General features: G+C 41.4%; 1 protein-coding gene across 2 annotated transcripts in view; it reads right to left on the bottom strand.

Moving 5' to 3' along the window:
- STK39 (serine/threonine kinase 39) overlaps positions 1 to 13,379 on the bottom strand; it is a 335,094-nt gene that overhangs the window by 293,663 nt on the left and 28,052 nt on the right. Inside the window, exon 1 of one of the 2 annotated variants that reach the window (XM_066279985.1) lies at positions 10,586 to 10,682. The exons of the other annotated variant lie outside the window; for it this stretch is intronic. Within the exon in view, the coding sequence (XP_066136082.1) occupies positions 10,586 to 10,592 (7 nt within the window). The 5' untranslated portion in view covers positions 10,593 to 10,682. Of the gene's footprint in view, positions 1 to 10,585; positions 10,683 to 13,379 lie in introns of those variants that run through there. 2 annotated transcript variants of the gene reach the window in all.

Here is a 13,379-nt window from a genome sequence, read left to right as displayed (position 1 = left end):
GATTTCCCTTGTCCCCATGCTGAAGTCTGAATTAGGCACAAAAGCAGATGAGTGCAAAGGAAGTCAGTCTTCCTAGGCGTTCGTATGCTCCTCAAAGGCTAAGGATGCACACTCAGCTCCACGGCCAACTGAAAACCCCTGGATGTCCTTCCTCCCCCAGCCAACAAAATCCTCCTGCAAAGTGTTCTGGGCTCAGAGAACACAAATCCCCTCGCATATTGATATAAACCAAACACAATTATAAAGGTAAATTAGTTTAGTTAAAAGTAATATACGACACTGAAATTCACTTTGAAATGTGGGGGGAGGGAGCAACAAGATAGGTCAATGGATGTATAAGGAGGGGTGGGTAGATGGTAGAATATAGGTTGATAGACACTGCAAATTTCTTCCCACTTTGCTGCATGTTTGGAAATGATGCATAAGAAAGTGCTGAAAGCAAACTTTAAGTAACCCTGAATTTATCTTTGAATAATATGCAAAGACAAGGAGAAAATTGATAATATATTAATAATAGCAGTAATAGGTTATAAACTAATTTTGTGAATATACAGTAAACACTAAAATATTGTTTTCTCTTTTGGAGATAGGATTGTGGGTGACTTTTTCCTTCTTTGTGTTTTCCTACATTTTCCCATTTTTCTTCAATGAGTATGTATTGTTTTGTAATAAAAACTTACTTTATACCATTAAAGTTAAAAAAAAAAACCTCTACAGCCAAATACAAATTACTTACTATTGAGAATTATATGGGCAATAATAAGTCTGACTGCAGTGGATCTTTTTACATATAGGTTCAACTGCTTTAGTAGCAAATTTTGGAAGAAGCAACTCAGAAGAGGACACTGCCATAAGGCCTACTCTTGACAATTAAGGCAAGAAAATGAGGACATGTGTTTCAGCAGCCAGTTCTTTTTAAGCAGATTTGCAAGACAAAGCCCCCAATTCATATAATTCTACCAGCTGCATACTATCCATATGGTGTACCACCAACACAGAGCACAATCCCTGACAGCAATGTCCACATGGGGACTTCCTTCAGTCTCCACAAAAGCCCACCGCTGGCATGTCTACACCTGTTTCTCTGTCCCATGCATAGAGCACAATACCCACAAGCAAAAAGCTATGCCTGATGAGTCAAGTGTTGCAGCAGATATGGTATCAAGAACCCTGATTCCTTGGCTGACTTTGAGCAAATCATATGACCCCCTAACTGTAACAATGAGAGTGCTTGTCTCAGCATACTAAGCTGTCTCTACATTCTTGAACATTGTATAGTGTTTCAAACCTATGAGACAGATACCCAACATCACTCTTACTTCTGGGAGAAAATAAAGGATTGAAACAAACAAAAAACAGCAAGCATTTTCTCAAGGATATCTTTGGGGATTAGACGTTCAAAGATGATGACCAATCCAGGCAGGTAGTGAGGGGAGAGAGAACTCCTGCACCATCGTCAAGCTTCCCGAGATGCCCTTGGGCAGAGAGAAGCAAGAAGGCAACTGCGCCCTTTCAGAGGAAAGGAACCAACTCCATGAACACAAGTTGGGTACAAAATACAAGCATAGCTCCAGGTAAATCCATCCACTTTGTGCAACTCCAACTTCAGGAGAGATTCATCTACTACCCCTGTTACCTTACCAGGTATGACTTCCCAGTCAGAACCAGTCCGAAAGTTGTGAGTCTTGCAAGCTACTGAGCACAGAGAAATGAGAGCTACCTTCTCAGCTGTATAAATGACCACGGTCGTGTTAAGTTCACCTCTCAGTACTCATGAACTGCTCCTTTATGACAGTGATAATCTTTTATACCATTTGCATGGTTTTTTATCATTTCTTTTAATTTTCCTTTATTTTTGCATTAAAGCTTCAATTACATAACCAGTGAGAATCATATATATACTCTAACCAGAAAAGTAACAATACTATTTCAACAGTGGTTTTATTTACCAGCTTAGGAAAATTCACCCAAATAGGGAGACTATTTTATAAATATATTAGAGCCCTTTCCCCTTATATTGCATTTTGACAAAATTTAACCTTTAGTTGAGCATCTATTACTTTCCCCACGCAATGCAGCAAATAATAGCAATGAGTAACGGATACCCACTGCCCTGTGGGATGCTAAATTTCAGTACACAGTCTATGTATACGAAAACAATAACACAAAATGTCAACGGAGCTGTAAAGTGCTTTGGCAGTTCAATGTAGTAAATCCTATCCACTGCCTGGTGAAACAATGAAGAAAAAGTTTTCATGAAAAAATTACTTAACATGTGCATAGAACTATGGGAAATGACAATAATACTAATCATAGCTAACATTAATTGAGCAACTCGAATGTACTAGGTACCGTGGTATTCTGCATACATTCCTAAATACTAAGAATCCCCTGAGGCAGCTATCTAGCCCCATGATACAGATATAGACACCGAATCTTGAATCTTCGAGAGCAATTTGCCCAAAGTCAACAGTTGGTCACAGGATTAAGCTCCAAATACAGGTCTGCCTGCTCCCCAAGACCATAGAGGGCAGAATAAATGGGAAGAGTTGCTGAGAAGAGAGGAGAGGGGTGAGAAAAACAAGATTAGAGACGAAGAACCAGAGCAGTAAGCATCCACAAAAAGTGGCTCATCGCTGGACCCAGTAGACTGCTTCTCTGTAGATGCTCTGGGTATAGGGTTAGAAGTAGTATGGTTATACATTCCAATGTCAAGGTCAAGTAACAAACACCCTTGGAAAAAAGATATCAGAAGGCCAGTGTCTTCATAATGTTTAATATGCATAAGAGCATATACAAACTCTCTCCTAATCCCACTGAGATTTTAAATAATAATAATAATGATAATAAGCATTTTTACCAGTTTACCACCTAAGCTCTGGCTAAAACAATCTGTTGTCAACAAGATTTAAGGATCTGCTAACCTACAAGTTCACATCAATGATCAATCAATCAAAAGTGCAAGTACACTTTTGGAGGCAGACATGAAAATCAGCAACAGGACCAACAGACCTTCTGCACTTTCCTGAAAGCAGCAATAGCTATTCTCATACTTTGCTACAGCACCATACTGCCTGGGTCATGAAGGAAGCTATATGCAAAGACCTTCTCTAAGTGTACACTTTCTTTTATAAATTCACTCCACCATTTCCTTTACTATAAATGACCTCTCTCACTTCTTCATCTCTAATTCAGTCTCTTCTCTGATATCCCCATCCTCAATCAGACATGTGGTAAACATAATCAGGGCTCACCAATTTCTCCTTCCTAAGCACAAAAGCACTGCATTACCTTGCAAAAGACAGGGCCATGCAAATAACCAGGCCAATGAAATGTGAGCAGTGATGAGTGACTCTTCATCACTGAGGAAGAGGAAAGCTCCCTGCAATGCCTCCCCCTCCTGCAGCCCTCAGATGACAAAGCCACAGGAATGAAGCACCCTGGATTTCTGAGTTTCTGCACGAAGGACAGCTGACCTGGAGCATCTCTCAGACTCATATGGGCTTAGAGCAAAAAATACATTTTTGTTGTGATAGGCTCCTATGATTTGGGGGTTGTATAAAGCCCATCCTGGCCCTGGCCGGTTGGCTCAGTGGTAGAGCGTCGGCCCAGCGTGTGGAAGTCCCGGGTTCAATTCCCAGCCAGTGCACAAAGGAGAAGCACCCATCTGCTTCTCCACCCCTCCCTCTCTCCTTCCTCTCTCTCTCTTTCCCTCCCGGAGCCAAGGCTCCACTGGAGCAAAGTTGGCCCGGGCGCTGAGGATGGCTCCTTGGCCTCTGCCTCAGGTCCTAGAATGACTTCGGTTGCAACAGAGCAACACCCCAAGATGGGCAGAGCACCGCCCCCTGGTGGGCATGCCGGGTGGATCCCGGCTGGTGCATGCGAGTGTCTGTCTCTTCCTCCCTGCTTCTCACTTCAGAAAAATAAATAAATAAAATAAAGCCCAGCCTCCCCTAACTAACGGAACAAGATTGATGCACATGCCAAGGGTACCAAAAATCCATCTAAAATCAAACTATCCACTTACTTCCACCTAAATCCAGAGAAGCCTATCTACTCTCTACTCCAGGAAACCCCGGAACCGTAGGCTCTGCCCCGCCCCTTTTAGACCCAGGCCTGGACGAAGAAAGCGCACAGAGCAGTTTGATACATTTTTATTGATGGTCTTAAGCAAAAGTCAAGAGAATTTACAGTTACACTTTAAAAAGAATAATGGAAATTATCAAGAGACCACCTCAAACACTTATTGGGGAAGATGGGAGGAAGTTCAACCATGAAGCTGAAATTGAATGTCTACTCTTAGATATACCACTGAATCTTTTCTCTTACCATACGATAATGTACCGTATTTTTCACTCCATAAGACATACCTGACCATAAGACGCACCTAGGGTTTTAAGGAGGAAAATTAAAAAAAAAAAAAACTGAACCAAATGGTGTATTAAAATATTTAATAAAATACTGTATTTTTCACTCCACAAAACACACTGGCATTTTCCCCTCCAGTTTTTTTGGGGGGGAAGTACGTCTTATGGAGCGAAAAATACGGTAATTAAAACAGTATCAATTTCCACACAGGCTGCAAGGACGTGCCAACTCTATAGACATCAGAAAAAAATAAAATAGGCATATGCATATATTGTTGTTAAGGGTCATATTGTGACTGCTCAGAATGTACTGGAAACTGACACTCCTTACAAATAGCACCTGCAGTTGTAAAAATTAAAAGTCTAAGCCCACAGAATTGTAATGCAAATATAAAAAACTCACTTCACAAGTCATTTAGCACCAATTTTCCTACACCTTCCTGAAAGAGGCCCACACAGGCAGAGCCAGAGAATAGTTATGAAAGAAAATGTATGTGTGGTTTCATAAAAAAACAACATTCTAGCTTACAAGTGTTGTGAATTTCATTACCACTTTTCAGATCACACAAGCTGCACAGAAACATCAAGACAAACACTCCCATTTGTTTATCTACCAGTTAGCGAACTGTCACCCTTTGAATAATGGATCGAAAATCTGCACTTGGAAAAACCTTTAATATCCCTTTTGTTTTCTTTTTATCTAAAAAAAAACCTACACAAAATTATATACAATTTAATTATTATTTCACTCATCTTTCTCTGAAATAAAGCAGAAATGGGCTCACCAAAATTTCAATCTTGAGCAAGTATTACATAGTTTAAAAAGAAAGGGTAATTAATTAGCCCATTTTTCTCTATGGTCATCTAAACACACCCAACAAACTGAAACTCAGTTCCTCTCAACCCAACTTAAAAATCTTGTACCTTTAATATTCTAGGGCAAAAGATTAACAAGTAGCTATAAATCCAGACAATTAAAAGGTTTTAACTTAGATTCAGCCAAAAGGCAAACTATGAAAAACCTACCTATTTCATCTCAATAGTGTCACTCAATGTGGCAGTATTGCTCAACCTCCCTGCTCAAGAACAAGTATGCACTTAAAGTCACTATCTTTTATTTCAATCAAATGAGTCCAGAGGAAGTAGTATAAATTATTTATTGGTTAGCACACATCCATTCAGTACTTATCACATGTGTGCAACTGTTTTTAAGAGTCATTTCTGTTCTGCAGTTTACACAGAGTTCACCAACCCTGGGAACAACAAATAAACCGGAAGCTCTGCCTTCTCAACTGTGCTTTTGTGCCTTTTACCTGCAAACCAGTGAATTCCCAGACCTCATCTGTGGTAGGAAACACCAGTCTTAGAGATGTGGCTTTATATTTGCATCTGCCTTCCAATATACTTTTATTTTTCTTTTACTTAGTTCTAAGTAGCAAACACATGTCTACTTCGTAAAGCATGATCAACATCCTGTCTTCTGTCTCCAAGTAGCACTCAGAGGAAACCTATTATCACTGGGCTGGAATGAAAAAGAACCTATCAGAGCAGCTGGGTGCACACGCCTCCTCTTTCATGAACGCATTCATGTAAATAACCCTATTCTTAGGTCTGAAAGTAAAATTCAGACACAAACATTCACTGGTTCCATTACAAATCAAATCATGCAGTATTACCAGGGTGTAATAAAAGTGACCGGACCAGAGACTATACCGAGGTCCATGTAGAAAACTACCCTGCTCTATCACCATTATTTAAAAAGTTCTTTATTGTTACTCATTTGGGCTCCATAAAAAAGAATGAGGCATCTTATCAATAGTTGAAACTAAACTCCAAACGGAACCTGAACGGTACCTTTAAAAAGTATCACTTCAGCCCTGGCAGGGTAGTTCAGTTGGTTAGAACGTCATCTCAATACGCCAAGGTTGCAGGTTCGATCTGCAGTCGGGGCACACACAAAAATCAACCAATGGATGCATAAGTAAACAGAACAAATCAGTGTTCCTTTCTCTCTCTCTCTCTTCCCTCCTCCCTTCCTCTCTCACTAAAATCAATAAAATTTTTAATAAGTATCACGTCAGTCTACAAGAATCTTCATTTCTCTCACTTTAGAAGAGATGAAAAGAAGGAGACTTGAGTCCTGACTTAACAACCACACACACTCATTTTTACAGAGAAGCGCTTGGCAAAGATTACCTTAATACCTTGTGCTCAGTAAACAGACCAAACTAATGCCTTCATTCAGTTAAGTGTTTGCATAAGGAAGTTACTGAAACTCACTGTTCTTGAGAATGTTTCCTCCCCACCTCACCTGCAGGAAAGCGGCACCCACTTCCTCCCCAGCCCTGGTTTGAAACCAATGAGGCCTCCGGAAAGCAGTCTTCTGCTTCGGCCCACCTCTCCAGCACCACATCTCCACAGCAAGCTTGGCTAGCTCTCCTGACCCTGTACCACTGGGAATATCACTTAACCTCTCTGAGCCACTCAATATGTGAAGGACCTGAATTAAATGTCTAAAGAGGGCTTACAGGTATTCCTAGGATAACTGTTCAGAGCATGCCTCAAAAAGCACCGAGCTGCAAGAAAACCCATCCTACGTGCCGTGACTCGTCAACACATGCATTCACAACTTCACATGTGTTCACAGAAGAAAACTGTAAACTTCAGATAAAGGTCATCTTTCCAGACCTTTTTTAAACAGCAAGTTATAATGACAAGTTACACACAAAGACATTCTCCTTATAATATATCAGATCATGACCAATCAGGTTCAAGTAACCATTGACCATCATCTCCCTCCTGGTCCCCTTACACATGTCCCAGTGTTGCCAGTTCGGGTATATACCCTTCTGGTCCTTTTTCTAGGCATTTATACACGTATCTGTGAAATCACACAAAACATATAGGATTGTAGACTCCAGCACAATCATTCTGGAGAAGACTCTGCCTCTGTGAATTCTCAGTCACAAGTACATATAGTTTTAAGTACAGGAAACAAGTTTATTCTTATATTATTACTTATTAATTATTGTATTCTATTATTTATTTGTATTACGACTGTAAACCTACTTTTGACTTCCCTGTATACCCTCTCATGATCCACTTATCCTGTTCCTGGACACATATCCCAACGACTCCTCCCACAGGTCCACGGGGGCGTGTACAAGGATGTTCCCTGCGTCCTGTGCATGGGGCCAGAGGAAGACAAGGAAATTCATGGTAGGAACCAATGGTAGGCAAACACAACAAGGTAAACAAATTAATCATAAGAACATAGGGCTGAATTTTAAAAGCAAGAAATAGAGCTAGGGCACAAAGCCTCTTATATAAATTTAAAACATACGTAAATCTCCTCATCTGCTATTATAACCACACATACCTCACATGATTCCTATGAAATGGTATAAAACACTAAAAATAGTCCTTGTCACATTTTAATGAGCACTTAGTAAATACTATTGTTAGATTTAAAAAAATGTTCACGATATATTATAAACCTTCTATTACAAAACTTCACTTACAGTACCATCCTTTCCTTAAAGGGCTTTCTTTTCCCTTACTTAAAAAATAATGTATAAAAGAGATTGGAAAGCTATGTTAAAAATATTTACAGTAACCACCTCAGAGGGGAATCATGTGTGTTCTAGCTTATTCTCCTTGTTCGGCCATATTTCTAGAATGAAAAAATATTGCTTTAGAAATTTCTTTGGTCTTTAGTATTCCTTTCATAATTCATAACAAAAAATATGCAATTTAATAAAAATATGTATTTCTTGACCAAAAAAAAAAGAAACATCCACAAAATCTATCAATGAGGGAAAACAATTCAATTATGGTACATGCAGGGAACAGAATACTCCATAGCCATTTTGTCAGTGTGGGAAAATAGCATACTGCTGTGTGAGAGAAAGCAAGCTCTGACCATGCATATGGAAGTGACCTGGGAGGCGGTAGACTACGTGGTCAGCAGCCTGGTCTGTGCAGCCAGCCCATCCAAGTGCATAGCCTGTCTGCCGCTCAGAAGCTCTGCAACGGGAGCAAACCACTCAGACCCCCTGAGCCTCAGTCCTCACCTACAGGACGAGGGTGATGACAGTGCCCCCTCATGGGGTTGCTGTAAATAAATGTGAAAGCTGCAAAAGACAGTAAAACCTATGCATAAGCTTCTCTAAAAAAACGTGTTTTATTTATGTAAATTAGCCTCAATGAACTTGATTTTAAAATACACACACACACATACACACACACACAAGGTCACATATTGTATAATTCCATTTATATGAAATATCCAGAATGGGTAAATCCTTAGAAACAGAAAGCAGACTGATGGCTGCCAGAGGCTGGAGAAAAGGGAGACCAGAGAGTAATTCCTGAAGAAGCCCTGGGTTTTATTTTAGAGTGATAGAAGTTTTGGAACTAGATAAAGGTGGTAGTTGCATAACACTATGAATGTACTCAATGCTATCTTGCTTAAAAAGGGTTAATTTTACGTTATATGAATCACATCCCAAGAAAAAACATGCAAAACAACAAGTATTTTACAAGAATAAATACAAATTATAGGGCAAACACAAACATTCACAAAGAATAAAAGGGGGGAAAGAATGAGTAAGGGGAACAGGCATAAATGAAAGCCAAGAAACCACGTGACAGAGCATAATTCTGAGAAGACCCCTGCCCAGCCTGCTGATGACAGAGTGCCATGTGACACAGGAGGGTGAACCCTCAACACCTGGGGGCCAAACACTGTACTGGATTGCTGCCTTTTTTTTTTTTTTTTTTTTTTTTTTTTTTTTTTTTTTTAAAGAATGAGGAGGAATGTAGAGCGTATTTTTTTCTTTTTATTTTATTTATTCATTTTTAGAGGGGAGAGAGAGAGAGAGACAGAGAGGGAGAGAGAGGAGAGAGACAGAGAGAAGGGGGGAGGAGCTGGAAGCATCAACTCCCATATGTGCCTTGACCAGGCAAGCCCAGGGTTTCAAACCAGCGACCTCAGCATTCCCAGGTCGACGCTTTATCCACTGCGCCACTACAGGTCAGGCTGCCTTTTTTTTTTTTAAAGAAATGATATTCTCACCCTGGCCAGTTAGCTCAATCGGTTAGATCAACGTCTCAAAATTACAAGGTTGCAGGTTCAATCCCCAGTCAGGGCACAAATGGGAAGCAAACAATGAATGAACGACTGAGTGGTACAACAAATAAATGCTTCCTTTCTCCCTTCCTTCCTCTCTCTGTCTCTCTAAAAATCAATCAATAAATAAAAAATTAAGCCCTGGCCAGATAGCTCAGTTGGTTGGAGCATCGACTTGAAGCACAGAGGTTGCCGGTTCAATCCCCGGTCAGAGCACATACAGGAACAAATTGATGATCCTGTCTCTGTCTCTGTCTCTCTCTCCTTCTCCCTACCTCTCTCTGAAATAATTTAAAAAAATAAAAAATAAGTAAATGATATTTCTTGTATGCTACTGCTGTTTCTACCCACTGGCATGTATCTTGGAACTCTCAATAGTATATACCATCCTTTATCATTTTGAAGTTCTAGGCTGGTACGAAGATCCACACATTTTCAACTTCATTTATTTGATCATAATAAATATGCCAATTACTGAAAGTTTCATAACAAAGTATCAAATATGCTATGCAACTGCCTATGCCAAAATCAAACCCTATTCTGAAATAATTGTGGTTCTAAGAGCTATTTTATATGCATCCTTCCAAACTCCTCCCCAACTGTACTGTTTCCACCAAACAGCCAAAGAGTGCATTGAAACCCCTTCCATGTCCACAACCACCAAACTGAAGTTGTTTTAATTTGATTTTACAGAGGAGGAAAAAATTTTTAAAAAGGTTAGCTGTATAGGAGTTCATTGTATGATGCTTCGCCCCAAGATGGCCCTTCCCTAAGTGCAGTGACCGCCTGGCCTGGCTGTCTGGTATTAAGTTTAAAGGCCTGGACTTAGTTCAGAGGATACACTCAGTGTCAGTAATGAGTCCATGAAGTTCGCCCTGGAGCTTCTGGCTCCTCCAAGAACCATGCCAAAAACACTCTCTAGATCTATTTTCCAAACTCCAAACACCAATGTATCACCTGCCCAATTACAGTGTATCTAATAGAGTTCTCTGGGATTTTGTTCTCATCAAAATAAACTCAAAGACTGCCCTTTTTCATAATTAGACACGAATATCAGCTGCCTCAAGGTGACACAGGAGAGACAAACCTGACATTTGTGAAGAAACAGCCGCTGGAAAGAATCACGCAGGGCAAACAGACACACAAGGAAACGTTGCCTTCTGGGCTAAGGAAAGACGGACATTTCAGAAATCTAAAATAAGCCTTTTATCAGAGCTGGGGTAAAAGGTCATCCCCGTGGTACTAGGGTGGAGGACAGAGGCACCTCTCAGACGCACTGCACCCCGCTCTCATAGGACCTGCCAGAGAGGAGGGTCTGTCCCTGTGCCAAGGGCGATCTGGCATCTCTAAGGACTGGGCAGTTATGCAATCAAATTATTTTTCTGCATAGCATCCGTCCCACAGGGCATTTCAATAAGCCTGACAAAGGGAGTCATTCATAGACTTGATAAAAGCAAAGTAAGGAGAAACTTTGCAACATGGAGGAAAGAAGGGAAATAAACAGTGAGATACGGAGAGGGCTCCCAACCCCTTCCCTCCCAGGCTTCCACCTCCCCACCCAATCCACAGGGCAGGGCCAACAGGGAGCAAGGTGACCAACGAAAGGTGCAAGGGAGCAGTGAACAAAATCCAAGCGTGACGGAGGAAAGGCTCCGTCCCCCAGAGCCTGTATGTCCTCACTATTCGCAAACAGCAAAATGATCTTCTGTCAAGCAACCCGGGACTGAGTTTCTGTTTGTTTTTTATTTTCTTGAGGCCAACTGTTTATTCTACTTGTTAAATAATAAACACAAGTCACCAAATATTTTCCTAATTTATGACTTACCAGTCTAATTTATTTTGACAGAAGTGTGCACCAAGGGACAAGTAGTGTTTGGCTGTTGAAAAACTCCCTTGGAGTTCCTCCAAGAAATTCCTGGGCCAGGGCTGTCCATCCAGAAGGGGCTAAATGTCATTTTTAAGGGAAGTGAATTATCTAATATAGTAGCAAATCACCATTTTTAGCTTGAGCAAATCTTACAGAAATCCACGCCTTTCAGCAATGAAACGTTGTTATAAACCAACACTGTTCTATGTTCAGAGGAAGACATACCCATGTGCTTTCAACCTTCTAAAATCGAAGCTCATTCCACGAGGGCCCCCCTTATCCAGAGCTGATCCCAAGAACAGGCGAGGACTTAGATCCGCCATGGAGGTCTCTGTCATGCCTGCATCAGGCGCTCCCCAGCCTGGTGACTACCTGCTTAACCTGCCCCTGCTCAGCACAGGGCACTTTTCCCCAGCCATGTCTGAGGATAAAACTCTTTAAAAAGTCAGCCCAGGCCCTGGCCGGTTGGCTCAGCGGTAGAGCGTCGGCCTAGCGTGCGGAGGACCCGGGTTCGATTCCCGGCCAGGGCACATAGGAGAAGCGCCCATTTGCTTCTCCACCCCTCCGCCGCGCTTTCCTCTCTGTCTCTCTCTTCCCCTCCTGCAGCCAAGGCTCCATTGGAGCAAAGATGGCCCGGGCGCTGGGCATGGCTCTGTGGCCTCTGCCTCAGGCGCTAGAGTGGCTCTGGTCGCAATATGGCGACGCCCAGGATGGGCAGAGCATCGCCCCCTGGGGGGCAGAGCACCGCCCCTGGTGGGTGTGCCGGGTGGATCCCGGTCGGGCGCATGCGGGAGTCTGTCTGACTGTCTCTCCCTGTTTCCAGCTTCAGAAAAATGAAAAAAAAAAAAAAAAAAAAGTCAGCCCAGCCTGACCAGGCAGTGGTGCAGTGGATAGAGCATCAGACTGGGATGCCGAGGACCCAGGTTCAAGACCCCAAGGTCGCCAGCTTGAGCGCGGGCTCATCTGGTTTGAGCAAAAGCTCACCAGCTTGGACCCAAGGTCACTGGCTCAAGCAAGGGGTTACTTGGTCTGCTGAAGGCCTGTGGTCAAGGCACATATGAGAGAGCAATCAATGAACAACTAAGGTGTCGCAATGCGCAATGAAAAACTAATGATTGATGCTTCCCATCTCTCCGTTCCTGTCTGTCTGTCCCTGTCTATCCCTCTCTCTGACTCTCTCTCTGTCTCTGAAAAATAAAAATAAAAAATAAAAATAAATAAAAAGTCAGCCCAGGCACCAGGGCAGATGTGCTGTGTCGGCGAAGGAGACTTCTCTTAGGCCTGTGCTGTATTGCCACAAGACATTTCCTTATGAATCTGGACAAACTCCCAAAACCCAAGTAAGTGATTAAGCATTTCACTGCAGCCCTGCCGGAATCCTTCAAAGCATCCCACTCTCCCACGTTAGCTAAGAACATTCAAGGGGCCTGGCAAGTATATGTGTCGTAATTCCTTAAGTCACACAGGGAATTCAGTCCATTGTAGATCTACCTAGTTCAGTTTCCTATTGACCTTCATTATCAGAGAAGGCGATTCATATAGAAGATACAGACATGTAGATATAGATCTTAAAGCCAGCCCTGGAAACTAATGTGTTCTATTTAAAAATATATATTTTTTAAAGCATAAGTACTGACTTCAAGGTCAAGTTCACATTAGTATCAAGATTTAGATAGAAATAACTTACTATATTTCCCCATGTATAAGACGCACCTTTTTTCAAAAAATTTGGGGTCTAAAAATTGGGTGTGTTTTATACAGTGGTTGTCGTTTTTTTACTTGCATTTCCCACTTTTTTGCACAGATGAGCAGTTGAATGAATTTTACGATGAATAAAAGTTGAGTTCAATAAGTTCATGTAACACATTTTTCCCCCCAATTTCGGGCCCCAAAATTAAGGCGTGTTTTATACATGGGAACGTCTTACACATGGGGAAATACAGTACTAACAGCAAATCATTTACACTTTCACTACTTTGAAAATACTAGAATATATAAGGATCACATAAACATC

This window comes from Saccopteryx bilineata, chromosome 5, assembly GCF_036850765.1.
Source record: "Saccopteryx bilineata isolate mSacBil1 chromosome 5, mSacBil1_pri_phased_curated, whole genome shotgun sequence".
Lineage (NCBI taxonomy): Eukaryota > Metazoa > Chordata > Mammalia > Chiroptera > Emballonuridae > Saccopteryx > Saccopteryx bilineata.
Note: the sequence above shows the minus strand (reverse complement) of the source record. Positions and strands in the feature narration are given on the sequence as shown.